Source organism: Amblyraja radiata, chromosome 3, assembly GCF_010909765.2.
Source record: "Amblyraja radiata isolate CabotCenter1 chromosome 3, sAmbRad1.1.pri, whole genome shotgun sequence".
In the NCBI taxonomy this organism is placed as follows: Eukaryota; Metazoa; Chordata; class Chondrichthyes; order Rajiformes; family Rajidae; genus Amblyraja; species Amblyraja radiata.
The window spans coordinates 28575059-28589726 of record NC_045958.1 but is presented as its reverse complement, the minus strand read 5'-3'; the positions used below and the strand labels follow the sequence as shown (position 1 = coordinate 28589726).

Genomic DNA, 14668 nt, shown 5'->3' with positions numbered 1-14668 from the left:
CGTCCTTCTAAACTCCAGAGTGTACAAGCCCAGCTGCTCCATTCTCTCAGCATATGACAGTCCCGCCAGTTCGGGAATTAACCTTGTAAACCTACGCTGCACTCCCTCAATAGCAAGAATGTCCTTCCTCAAATTAGGGGAGCAAAACTGCACACAATACTCCAGGTGTAGTCTCACTAGGGCCCTGTACAACTGCAGATGGACCTCTTTGCTCCTACACTCGACTCCTCTTGTTATAAAGGCCAACATGCCATTCGCTTTCTTCACTGCCTGCTGTACCTGCATGCTTACTTTCATAGACTGATGAACAATAACCCCCAGATCCCGTTGTACTTCCCCTTTTCCCAACTTGACGCCATTTGGATAGTAATCTGCCTTCCTGTTTTTGATACCAAAGTGGATAACCTCACATTTATCCACATTAAACTTCATCTGCCATGCATCTGCCCACTCTCCACAACCTGTCCAAGTCACCCTGCATTCTCATAGCAAGTATTTGTGTTCAAGAACTTTCAGAGAGATTTAGCACTCCATATATTTTAAGATATTGTTTTGCAATTCCTTGAAGAAAATACATAATTAATTTTAAATGTTTTAAAATACTATAAACACTATTTTCAGTAAAGCATTTTCCTCTCTGAATTGCTGCAGAAAAGAATGGATATCAGGGTGGCACGGCAGTAGTGCTGCTGCCTTAGAAAGCCAGAGACCTGGGTTTCATACTGACAATGGGTCCTGCCTGTTTGGAGTTTGTACGTTCTCCGGGTGCTCTGGTTTCCTCCCATATCCGAAAGACATACAGGTTTGTAGGTTAATTGGCTTTGGTAAAAATTGTAAATTGGCCCTCGTGTGTCGGATCGCAGTAGTTTACAGGGTGATTGCTGCTCGGTCGAAGGACCCGTTTCCACACTGTATCTCTAATTAGGTTTTGATCGTCTAAGTGATTTCAAATTGTTTACTAGCAAGGATTCAAAAATATAATTTAATGTATTTTCTCATCACTGCACTATCCCCCCCCCCCCCCCCCCCCCCCCCCCACCGTAAAAAAACAGATATGCTGAAAATGTGTAGTTCTGGCTGATGGTTTGAAAAGGAACTGCCAGCATATAACCTCTCACAGTGAAATACTTCTCAATCCTATGCAGACCCATTCACGTCCAGAACTTTCTCAGTGATTGAAAGCACATTTCAAGCAAAGCCTTATGCAATTAAAATACTCTTGCATAATTTGCAAAATATATTTAAAAGTAAAACAACCAACATACAGCAAGACTGATACACTGGATAGTCAATGGAGTACAAAACAATATATTATCCTTGCTTGTGCCTATCTAAAGGAGACTTTTAGATACACACATGGACATGGAAGGAATGGAGGGACATGGATCACGTGGAAGCAGGTGAGATTAGTTTATCTTGGCATTGTGTTCGGCACAGTGGCGCAGCAGTAGAGTTGCTGCCTTACAGCTCCAGAGACCCAGACCTGAGCACGGGTGCTGTCTGAACAGAGTTTGTACGTTCCCCCTGTGACCGCACGGGTTTTCTCCGGGTGCTCCTGTTTCCTCACACACTCCAAAGATGTACAGGTTTGTAGGTTAATTGGCTTGAAAAAATTGTAAAATGTCCCTAGTGTGCGTAGGATAGTGTTAGTGTGCAGGAATTGCTGGTCAGCACGGACTCGGTGGGCCAAAGGGCCTGTTTCCGCACTGTATCTCTAAACTAAGCACAACACATAGGGGCTTAATCCTGTGCTGTACTGTTCGAGTTCAAATTTACCCGAGTCTCAAGTCTGGGTGTTATGCTCCCAGTTACCTGCTCAACCACAGGAATGCCTTCCCAAATCCAATCTGCCACTCCCTTTTCTTTAAGGCACTTCTTGAAATGACTCCCTTCCCTCTCCTCCAGACCATGTGGTTTAACATCTCCTTATTGGCTCAGTGTTATTTTGGAGTCTTTCACATTAAAGATGCTTTATAAAATGCAAGTTGTTGCTACACCATCCATGCCTTGCACCAGAAGCAATTCCTTAAATATAAATAGGCAGCATAACAGAAGTGGGATATAACAGAATGACTGAGATAAACAGTAACACAGGACTTTCAAAACAAAATGAGTATTGAGAATTTCTATCAGATACCACCATGGGAGATTTTGAAAATAAAATACTGGCAATAGATTAAATATTTTGTGTCGGTACAGTACAGTGCCATAATTTTGAGTTTCGTCCAGGGTTTGGTAGCAGAGTGGCTGCAACTGGACACAAATTCAGAAGTTGGGATCACCAATCTAGAGGGAACTTTGAATCCCAGTACAGTACTGGAACAGGGGAATTTAAAGAAAACACTGATATCAGTAATAATGAGGTAATAATAATTTCCGGTAGTGATTATCATAGAAAATTTGCTGATTTACTGAGGGGAGGAAAAGGTCTCTCGTTTTTAGGTGGTTTGGCCTTAAAGTGATATGTGAACTATGTAATTCCTCTACTTTCTTAGCAATGTAAAGCGATTCGGAATGTCACCAAACACTCTAACCAACCTCAACAGATGCACTGCAAGAATGTATCCTGACTGGTTGCATCATGGCTTGGTACGGCAACTCCAATGCACAGGAATGCAAGAGACTACAGAGAAAGGTGCATTCATTCTGGCCCATCACAGGTACAGCGTTCTCCTCTATTAAAATCATCTACGAGGTGCTTCTTCAAGAAAGTGGCATCTATCATCAAGGATCCTCATCATCAGGGCCATCCCTCTACTTCGCTGTGACTATTAGGCAAGAGGAGCAAAGGCCCGAGGTTCGGGAAGAGTTACTATCCGCCAACCAGCAGGTTCTTGAACCAATGTGCACAACCTTTATCCTATCTTGGTAATGGAAAAGTACATGCCACCTCTTGCACTACCACTGAATTTGTTTCCAATTGCATATTTTTGTACTGGTCTTTTTTTTTACTGACTTTTCTTTTCACATTTCATACTTTATGTGTTTGTGTATTGTCTGAGTCGACGTGTCCAAGATGCTGCCCCAGCAAGAATGTTATTGTAACCCCTTCACCATACTTGTGCACATGGCAATAAACTCAACCTGATTGCTCAAGGAGTAATTAGTGATGTTAATGAATACTGGCGTTGCCAGTGACATACACATTTAGTGAAAATAGGCCTAGGTTGTATTTTTAAAATTATTCTAGTCTTTCAAATTCTTTTAAATTCGGTTAAAAATGTTATTTGATTCTTTTACATTTCAGCTTCATCACGACAGTCAATTTTATGGTATTATAAAGGCCACTGAGATATTTTGTCATCCTGGGCATTCTTCAAGAAGCAAGAGCTGCTGTTTCCTTTGGCAGTGCAAATCATCCTGACCTTTTCTTGGACAAATTCATTATTTAGTACGAAATATACTATTTTTTACATAAATCATTAAAAACAACCATGGACAATTAAATCTATACTATTACTAAAACTCTCCTCTTGACCACTTCCAGTCTGCGGTGTAATTAAATTTGCGCATAAACGATCCCCCATAGCGCTACGATTTTTCGCCACCTTCCTCACCATTCTCCTCTGCTGCAAGTCAAATAAGTTTTGTTCCGATCGGTGAAATAGTACAAAAGATATTCTCTGTGAAATTTTCTGCCACAGAAAGTAGTTGAGGCCAGTTTATTGGCTATATTTAAGAGGGAGTTAGATGTGGCCCTTGTGGCTAAGGGGATCAGGGGGTATGGAGAGAAGGCAGGTACAGGATACTGAGATGGTTGATCAGCCATGATCATATTGAATGGCGGTGCAGGCTCAAAGGGCCGAATGGCCTACTCCTGCACCTATTTTCTATGTTTCTTTATAAAGGTTTAAATTTGTGAAAACCGCCCCTTCCGGAACCCGCTTTCAACAACGCGGCAAGGAGAATAAAAAGCGGAAGGGGCGCAGAATGTTGAGCAGCCTGCGGGGAGCGCGCAGCCCGTGAAGAGTGTTGAGCAGTCCGCGCAGTGTTGAGCAGCCTGCGCAGAGTGTTGAGCAGCCTGCACGCTCCCCGCGGGGAGCGTGCAGCCCGCGGGGAGCGTGCAGCCCGCGGAGAGCCTGCAGAGAGCGAGTAGCCGGCAGACTGCTTCTGTGGCGACCAGCATGACCAGCCGGAAGCCTCCTAATAAAAAGAGAGCGTTACATACATCTTTGCACTGAGCTATATTTACATCTGACTGTTAACACATGGAAATACGGTTCAGATCATAGGTAATTCACATTTTGGACATTTTTAACCTTCACGTCTGAATTGTTTTTATTCCAAATTGCTTCTCTTTGTTTTTATAAATGTTATTTTATTATTAAAATAAAAAAAGTCAAAACTTACAAGATCAATGGTTTAGTATTTTGTATAAGAGCAAAAGCATTGTGTAATAATAATAATAATAATAATAATAATGTGGTAATAAGCTTTATAACAGATCAGAAAGGAATACTGGTTTATCTAACAGTATACATTGCAAGTCTAAGTGGCCTCATATTCTCTTACTGCTATGACAGTGACAGAAATGGGCCATTATCTTTGTGTAGTCTGTATGTCAGAATTCTTGGCATCAACACTCTGCGCGGTGAAGTGCCCTGTGATCTGATAAATCGATATTTCATAGCAGAATTCAAAAGGTGTATGACAGAATAAAGCTGAAATATGTATTGAGGGTTGAAACCTATGATGTATTTAACAGGCTACATATCGTTGAGGGCAACTCAGCGCAAATGCTCATTTACACGCGTTGGAAAGAAGCTCCCAATGCAGAACACATTTATGCAACCTTGATTTATGAGGCAAGATGCCTACTCAAAAAACATTTTTAGTGAGTTTACCTGGAGGTAGGCTTCTAAACCATGGCGTCGCTGTTCTAAGACTTTAGGTACCCAGTTTCGCACGTGCTTTGAAGGCATTTCAGGCGTTTTGATGCTTTTCTTCAGCTTTTCAGAAAATAAAGTTATGTCGCAGAAATTAGCAAAAATTAAAGCCACTTTAAGTTGATATTTGTTAAAATATTCATTTTGTATGCTTCTTCTTATTTTGTTCATAGATTTACAGAATAACATGATCAAATCACTTAAATGAGAAACCTTTTTCTCAGCACATATAAAAAGTTAAATATAGGGGGGTTTTTTTTGATTAATTACAACTGGAGAAAATGAGTTGATCACTTTGACTATATTTCTTGTCAGCTTTCATGCCATCTTACCATTTGTCATGCTTGGATTCAAACTAGTTTGATGCCTTTTTAAAAATAAAAGGGCAAGTCAGAAGCAGACAGAGGATAAGCCAGAAACACAGCATAAGACATGACACTAAAATGGTTTAAATTATTTTTTTTAATGCTTTGGTAAAGTTAACACAAGAGAGGCTGGGCATAAAGAGTAAAGGGGAATTTAAGATAAAAGCAAAGCAATTACACTAAAACCACACAGTTCAGGTAGTGAACATTCAGGTTGGCAAGTTGCGATGAATGGCAGTTCACAGGGGCCACTATTTGTGTCTTACTTAGGTGATATAAAATGTAGATGGATTTAGGCATCGGAGGAGAACTGTATCAAAGCATGCCAAAAGCACCAAACTAGAAAGCTTAACAAAATATGTTGAAATTCATGAAAGATTGCAGTACAAGTAAGCTTAGAGTTTAGTATACTGTAGAGAAATACTAAATAATCTATTTTATAATTGAGAGAAAGGTTAATATTAAAATAAAAGAGCACAAGGATTGTGAAATGCAGATACAATGGTTATAAATGAATGCTGTGACCTTCCTTATCTCAGCTACCACCTCATCCCCACTTGCCAAAAATCCACCCCAACATTTCAGCAAATTGTGGTCCATTATTTGGCTACAAAATGGAAATATATTTCATCACTTGATTTCCGCAGATAAATATGCAAGATTTTTTAACTGGCAGGTGTTAATACTCAAAATATTTATTATACTTCAACAACATTATTCCCCAATTTCTGTTCACTATTAGTTCAGCATTGCATGTCGTTAACAGAGATGAAAAACTGGAAACAAAAAACGGGTGGTCCACTGGGGACTGAATAGCGCACATCTTTCACCTTTGACATCAGGGTTCAAATTCAACCAGAATGACTGGAGTTAAATTGCATTTTCTTTGCCAGCTACATAGGCCTAACATAATTTATACAGCATCTCGTGGAAAAGATTCACACAACAATATCACATCTTGACACAAAATGAGAATCATAAACTTTGATGATGTAGGATGAAAATGAATTAATTAAAATGCAGTAATGAGAGCTCAGATGAGGCTGTGGTTAAGAGACATTGCTGGGGTTTTGAAGTGGAAACACCTCCCTGCAAGCATCTTGTCTGATGCGTTGGATGCCTGGACTGGATAAAAAAAGGTTCTATCTATGCCTATTATGACTCGGAGGGGGAAAAAATTAAAGCAAAGAATATCTCTAAGGAATACATTTGAGCCAACTCCGATTATACAGTACTAGCAACTGACAAAACTGTGCAAAATACGTTCAACAGTGGGGGTTTCCATCCCTGCTGTGCAGAGTACATATGACTGCCCGTAACAAGGTAGCAGAGATAACAGATCTTCAAAAATATGGTTCTCTGCAGCATAGTGTATAAACGGCCACATTGTCCAGTGATTAATTGGGACTGTGGCCAACCAAAGTGTTACAAATGTTGTACTCAGCATCGGCTCAGAAAACAGCATTTGTGAACAATATTTTGTTGCAGAATCCTTCCATCAACAGCAGTCAAAGAGTCATCATCGCAGCTGCTGCCTTCCATGATAGCACTGCCAGGTGAGTAATGAACTCTTCAGATGAATAGAGGCAAATTCAAGACAATTCAAGTTTCCGGCAAAACCTGACTGCTTACTCGGTAAATACCCAAAGGATGCCCTTTCAGCTGATGATTAACAATCCCACTTGTTTCGTGGGCCTATAGCAGTAAACTACAGCTAGTAGATACCAGGTTGAGGAGAATTTGCGTGGGGATGGTGGGAAGATGAAGATTGTGAAGTAATGACAGAAATTACCTTTTTGTGTAGTGCATGAAATTCACTGTACCGTTTCTCTACAAAGTGCTTCCTTCCACTCATGAGTACTTCAATTTTAAACACCTACAAAATTTAAAAAAAATGTAAATCAGAATTAATACATCTTCACATGTGGCCAATAAACTGCTCCTGCATGATATTAAAAAGTCTCCAGTATTGCATAACTGAAGCATCGGCTCATGATGACATTGATAAAAGTTCAATGACCAAGTTTATTCACCATCAATTATAGGGTTATTTATTTATTTTTAAACTTTTATCATTTTGGGCACAGAGGTGTGTCACACCAAATTTACAAAAAATACCTTAAAATTAAATTGGTTATGACATCCTGCAGTGTCATGACAAATATCTGTATTTGAGATTTCTAACACCTAGAATTTGCATCAAATTACATTGTAGAGTGCATCACTAAAATACAAGTTTACATTTTATTGTTCTATGCAAAAACAGAAACCATTAAGACCTAATACTGCTGCAAGCCAATTTGCTTCTAACCTACAGATATATTTGTTTAAAAAAACCTCAGCTGGACATTTTCAGTCTGCTTTAGCACAATGAAGGATGGCAAAAGTTCATTTTCATTACAAGACAAATATGACAGGTTCTATTGCTTTCACTGGTCTGCGGAAGGTCGAAAGGCCAGAATATCAAGCCTCTGGGTGTGCTAATTAATACCCTGCACTATGTCACTGCCTGAATCTAGGGTCACTGAATTTGTCTGAAAAATGGATGATAAAGAACATAGGAGAAAGTAGCTATCAAAGCACAGGTACTGTGTATTGGAGCTGCAAAATGAAGAGCATATATCTTTATTTTGAAAATAAAACTAACACAGAAGCATTCAAATATTTTTAAATATTTAAAGAGTGAGGGGAGATCACATGGATTGGTCAATCCACTTTATTCCTTACATAATAGCAATTTTGTAAACTAATATTTTAACAATAATATTAAAAATATCACATTTCAATAAAAAAAGCTTCCACACATGCAAAAAGAAAATACAGATATAACCAATAGAAGTTTTAACACTTTCATTACACACAATGTCCTAACGCAAATCATAAATGAAAAAATTACTTACAAGAAATATAAAAGGATTTAAAGTAATAAAATGTTAAAATAATTTAAGCGTGAAATTGCTTTCCATTTTCGAATGCTACCTGTATATTCATTGCTTAATTTTGTTTACTCGTCTCCCTCTCCCAACAATATGAAATGATGAAGACCTTGGTATATTTTTAAAAGTTCAATTATTTATTGCAACCAGCATATTTGGTAATTATCTAACAAAGCCCCTTAGAGAATCCCATAATTTTAAAAAGTAACATTTTGCTTCATGCTACTGTAAATTGGCGCTGTAGAAATAATTTTGTTGGGGAAGCACATACTTCCGATATTAAACTTAAAAAATAATAATTAGCCATCTCCTAATACTCGAGATGATGAGATTTTCTGCATTCATGCAAGTATAGTTCAGAAATCTGAATTTACATTCCTTCACAACAGCATATATATATATATATATCAGTCTGAAGAAGGGTCTCGACCCGAAACGTTACCAATTCCTTCTCTCCAGAGATGCTGCCTGTCCCGCTGTTACTCCAGCATTTTGTGTCTACCTAGTGAAGCGAGACCAGGCAGGTTGAGCAAAGTAATTTTTATTCACAGAAGAAAATGAACTAAAGCTCGTGAAAACCGCGTGCCTGACTTAGCTAACAAAAACAGCTCCTGTCGCTGGGAGGAGCGCTGAATAAATGGCTAAAAGCCCGCGAACGAACCCCCGCAGTCACATGACCGTGCCGACCAATGACGAGGGTTCTGACCTCCCCACCCCACCACTAGGTGTCGCTACACTAGCATATATAATCTGCTTGATCAGATTCTATCCAAGCAATGTCTTCTCCTGAGAAATGGTACACTGGCATAACATTTGATCCTGTTTAGCGGTGCGACTTGAAAGTCGCAATGATCAATAGAGACGTGGATTGCAGAAGATAAACAACATCTTGTAAACTATTATTTGGTCCATTATTCTCTTCAAGGTGCTGCTGATGATTGGATGGCTGAAATTTAAGTTTCCATGAAACCTCCCAGGTCTTGCAAGGCAGACCCTGTGGAAACCCATTTGAAGCTGGCTACAAGATCTGTTGAAGAGAGATGATGAAATGCAAATCACATCAAGCGGGATGAAAGCAGACAGGCTTACAATCCTTGAGCTGTTTTTTCCTTCCATATCTGCTATTAACTGCTTGAATGCGAAAAATAGATTTAGTTTTATAGTTGGACACCTGAAGTCTGCATCTCAATTCTGCAAGTTAGCAAGTACATCTATGGCCGCTCAGGACACCTCTATGTTCACTACCTGCTTCTGTTCAGGTGTTGCCTTAGTCACAAAACATTTCCTAATAGACAATAGTGTAGTGCGTGGGTCTCGGAATTAAGCACGAAGTCGTGTTTTGAGAGACACTTTTTATTCAGTTCCTCCCGGTTGTAGGGAAGACCAAACGAGAGGAAGATGGCACCCAAACCCCTGCCTTTAAAGCCTCCGGCTAAGGGCCGCCTCCGGACTGAACCACTCCTGTGCCGAGGGGTTCGACACTATGGTGGCACGACCCTTGGGAGCCGCCACAATAGACATATAGTAGGCCATTTGGCCCTTCGAGGCAGCACCGCTATTCACTGTGATCAGTACCCCGTGCCTGCCTTATCCCCAAATCCCTTCACTCCGCTATCTTTAAGAGCTTTATCTAACTATCTCTTGAAAGCATCCAGAGAATTGGCCTCCACTGCCTTCTGAGGCAGAAAATTCCACAGATTCACAATTCTCTGGGTGAAAAAGTTTTGCCTCATCTCTGTTCTATATGGTCTACCCCTTATTCTTAAACTGTGGCCCCTGGTTCTGGACTCCCCCAACATCGGGAACATGTTTCCTGCCTCTAGCGTGTCCAATTCCTTAATAATTTTATATGTTTCAATAAGATCCCCTCTCATCTAGTTATGAGGTCAATCTCCATTCAGTGCGAAAAATGGTTGCGCAGATGATCATACATCCACAACAGGTAGGTATGTTGCAAAACCTACCTTAAGCGTCGCTGCAGATCTGTCCAAGCCCATGTGTGCGATTTTGGCGCCGTTGAGAGGGGGGCGGGTTTAAAACGCGATTTCCGCTAGGCTGTTCAAATCGAGGTTGTTCAGTCTACTTAGTTGCTGACGAAAAATCGCTTGGAGGTTTGTTCGCTGGAGTTATTTTTACATTTAATGGATTTATTTAATTATTATAGGTTAAAAATTATCCTCTATACCCGCGACCGCCGACCATGGGCAGAATCTCATACAGGGGACAACGGAAGTTAGGTTGTTTATTTTTACATTAAAAAGGGCTTCTTAAGATCCCTTTATACAAAGTTTTATGTTGCGAGTAGCTAATTTGGGGCCCCATTAAATCCCACAGTATTTTTCTGGGCATTTGGGGTACAAATCTACCGCAATGGGAACGTTCTAAACCAGCGCGTTCCACAGGATCCCACTCGAAAGCTGATTTAAATGGCCATTAATTTACAGCAATTGAACACTAAATTCCTTCCATTTGGCCTATAAATTAATGTAAATGAGATCTAAAAATCATGTTTTATTGTGAATTCTTTGTGAATGTTATTTGGACACTTAGGCTATTTAAAAATGTCAATCTTTTCTTAAGAAATGGACAGATGTTTAGATCTAGTAATTGAAGTTTGGAATTAGCTACAATTGGGTAACTAACTAATTATATGCTTTAATTTCAGGTCATCCAAGTAAGATTGTTTTATATTTGTTTCAGAATGCATCAATCTATGATAACTGAAAATTTCATTCAATTCTCTTAATTTTTAAGAAAGTTACGGGCTTTTGACTGTCCACGATCACAGCTTTTTTGTTATGTCCATAGAAAATCAACAAGATGCCAATTTCCGAGTGAAAATGGCCATAACTTTTTTAATACTTGAGATATTAAAGTGAATTATGTGTCAAATTAAACTTCTTTTTATGCTTTATCTGATGGGATAAATTGCAGACTTGATTTTTAAAATCTCAAAATTTTGTAACATTGCTACAACAGGGTTCTCCCTCTCCACAATGAATTTTACCCCAGAATATTTCAGTGACCAAAGTTGGGATATCATGAACAGGGGCTGCATGGTAGTGGGTAATAAATAGCTCTTGACAGATTACAATGTTTGTAAACTGGTTGAATTTGCTATGAAGTACACAGAGGCACAAATCATAGATAAGCACCATCTTCAGAGGAGCATCAATTTGATACACCATCAGAGACTGTTCAAGAGGGTCACTAATGTTGGGAGCTTGCTTCTTCAACCAGGAGAAAATGATAACGTTACATGAACTCCCTGGCCCCACACCCCTCTCTTGCGCTGTGCACCCTATTCTGCTGCAGAGAGTGAATAAGATACAGGAGTTGCAAATGACCATAGTTGAGGAAACACTCTTTTTTTACACGTTAAGGCAAAGAACCTAGTTAAAAGCTGCTCTACATCGGTGAGACCAAGCGTAGGCTTGGCGATCGCTTCGCCTACACCTCCGCTCAGTTTGCAATAACAAACCTGATCTCCCGGTGGCTCAGCACTTCAACTCCCCCTACTATTCTGAATCTGATCTTTCTGTCCTGGGCCTCCTCCATGGCGAGAGTGAGTACCACCGTAGGTTGGAGGAGCAGCACCTCATATTTCGCTTGGGTAGTTTACACCCCAGCGGTATGAACATTGAATTCTCCAATTTCAGGTAGTCCTTGCTTTCTCCCTCTTTCCCCTCCCCTTCCCAGCTCTCCCACAGCCCACTGTCTCCGCCTCTTTCTATCTTCCTCCCGCCCCCCCCCCCCCCTCATCAGACTGAAGAAGGGTCTCGACCCAAAACATCACCCATTCCTTCGCTCCATAGATGCTGCCTCACCTGCTGAGTTTCCCCAGCACTATTGTCTACTTTCTTTAGTTAAAAGCAGGACTGCTTACAGATTACCCATGACTTAAATCAGGTTGACTTTTCATTTATGGTCACTTCATTTTGGCAGAATCTCATTGCACCTTGGATACTTCCTACAATAATGACATTTCAGAATTACTTTACTGTCTGTAAAGTTCTGGGATATTGAAACCATGAAAAGTAGTTTGTAAATACAAGTATTTTCATTCTTGGTTGTGAAAGGCATGCCAAGTCAACGGATATTTTTAAGGTGGAGATTGACAGATTCTTGATTTGTATGGGTGTCAGGGTTATATGGGGGGGGGGGGGGGGAGGCAGGAGAATGGGATTGAAAGTGGCTCTAGAAATCGTGGACACATGGGTGATAATTATCCAATGTTCGATAGATTCAGGATCAGTTCCTGTGGATTAGAGGGTAGCTAATGTTATCCCACTTTTTAAGAAAGGCAGGAAAGAGAAAATAGGGAATTATAGACCAGTTAGTCTGACATCGGTGGTGGGGAAGTTGCTGGAGTCAATTATAAAAGATGAAATAGCCGTAGTAACAGGATCGGTCCGAGTCAGCATGGATTTACGAAGGGGAAATCATACTTGACTAATCTTCTGGAATTTTTTGAGGATGTAACTAGGAAAATAGACAAGGGAGAGCTAGAGGATGTACTGTACCCTGACTTTCAGAAAGCATTTGATAAGGTCCCACATAGGAGATTAGTGGGCAAAATTAGGACACATGGTATTGGGGGTAGAGTGCTGACATGGATAGAAAATTGGTTGGCAGACAGGAAACAAAGAGTAGAGATTAACGGGTCCCTTTCAGAATGGCAGGCAGTGACAAGTGGGGTGCCACAAGGCTCGGTGCTGGGACCGCAGCTATTTACAATATACATCAATTATTTAGATGAAGGGATTCAAAGTAACATTAGCAAATTTGCAGATGACACAAAGCTGGGTGGCAGTGTGAACTGTGAGGAGGATGCTATGAGAATGCAGGATGACTTGGACTGGATTGGTGAGTTGGCAGATGCATGGCAGATGCAGTTTAATGTGGATAAATGTGAGGTTATCCACTTTGGTAGCAAAAACAGGAAGGCAGATTATTATCTAAATGGTGTCAAGTTGGGAAAAGGAGAAGTACAACGGGATCTGGGGGTCCTTGTTCATCAGTCAATGAAAGTAAGCATGCAGGTACAGCAGGCAGTGAATAAAGCAAATGGCATGTTGGCATTCATAACAAGAGGAGTATAGGAGCAAAGAGGTCCTTCTGCAGTTGTACAGGGCCCTAGTCAGATCACACCTGGAGTATTGTGTGCAGTTTTGGTCTCCAAATTTGAAGAAGGACATTCTTACTATTGAGGGAGTTCAGCGTAGGTTCACAAGGTTAATTCCTAGGATGGCGGGACTGTCATATGCTGAGAGAATGGAGCGGCTGGGCTTGTATACTCTGGAATTTAGAAGGATGAGAGGCAATCTTATTGAAACATATAAGATTATTAAGGGTTTGGACACACTAGAGGCAGGAAACATGTTCCCGATGTTGGGAGATTCCAGAACCAGGGGCCACAGTTTAAGAATAAGTGGTAAGCCATTTAGAACGGAGATGAGGAAACACTTTTTCACACAGAGAATTGTGAGTCTGTGGAATTCTCTGCCTCAGAGGGTGGTGGAGGCCGGTTCTCTGGATACTTTCAAGAGAGACTTAGATAGGGCTCCTAAAGATAACGGAGGCAGGGGATATGGGGAGATGGCAGGAACGGGGTACTGATTGGGAATGATCAGCCATGATCACATTGAATGGCGGTGCTGGCTCGGAGGGCCGAATGGCCCACTCCTGCACCTATTGTCTACTGAAAGATCAGCCATGGTTGAGTGGCAGAGTCGACTTGATGGGCCGAATGGCCTAATTCTGTTCCTATAACTTATGAACACGAAGCAGGAAGGAAAGCACCAGGGGAATTCCTTGTTTCACAATAGCTTTTCTGTGACAACAAAGGCTGCTGTGAAGGCAACAAGATGTGAATGCGCTGTGTGGGCTGAGATATTTGCCATTTGCCACCTGATAAGGGAAAATGATTGGTTCAGTCGTGGAGTTGCGAGCGAAAAAAATTATTACCTCGTAGTTTAGAAAATTTATTAAAAGGGAACCTGTACTCATCCTTACCAATTTTGTCAGATGATTAAAACATTTCCTGCACATGTGTCTTGGAGTTCACTATCTCTGCAGACACTTTCTCAGCCTATAAATGATCCACTCTGCTAGAGAAATACAGTGGGTCATGCAGCATCTGTCGATACAAAGAGACTCCACAGATGTTGTTCAACCTGTTGAGTTCCTCCACCAATTTGCTTTTTGCTCTAGATTCCAACATTTGGAATCTCTTGTGTCTCCATTTTGGATTCCCACTACTTCAACAAGACAAATTATCTTGTTTACATCAGATTTTCTACTGAAGCATTAGAGAATTTTGATTTTGCTCTTGCACAACACAACTCTTTTCAGCAATAAAAGATAACATGTGTAGAATACGTTGCAACTGTTACGTTGCATATTCCCTCCGAACAAGCGTCTGGAGGCTACCACAAGGCTTGGGTAGAGAGGATGTGGAGAGGATGTTTCCATGAGTGGG

At 40.6% G+C, this 14668-nt stretch overlaps 1 protein-coding gene across 2 annotated transcripts in view; it reads right to left on the bottom strand.

Annotated features, from left to right (window-relative positions):
* Nucleotides 1-14668, bottom strand: part of snx24 (sorting nexin 24) — a 143056-nt gene that overhangs the window by 49315 nt on the left and 79073 nt on the right. Inside the window, exons 2-3 of one of the 2 annotated variants that reach the window (XM_033017505.1) lie at nt 7044-7127; nt 4845-4949 (exon numbers count right to left, since the gene is read on the bottom strand). In XM_033017505.1, the coding sequence (XP_032873396.1) occupies nt 4845-4949; nt 7044-7127 (189 nt within the window). The remainder of the gene's footprint in view (nt 1-4844; nt 4950-7043; nt 7128-14668) is intronic. The other variant, XM_033017506.1, reaches the window with a different exon arrangement.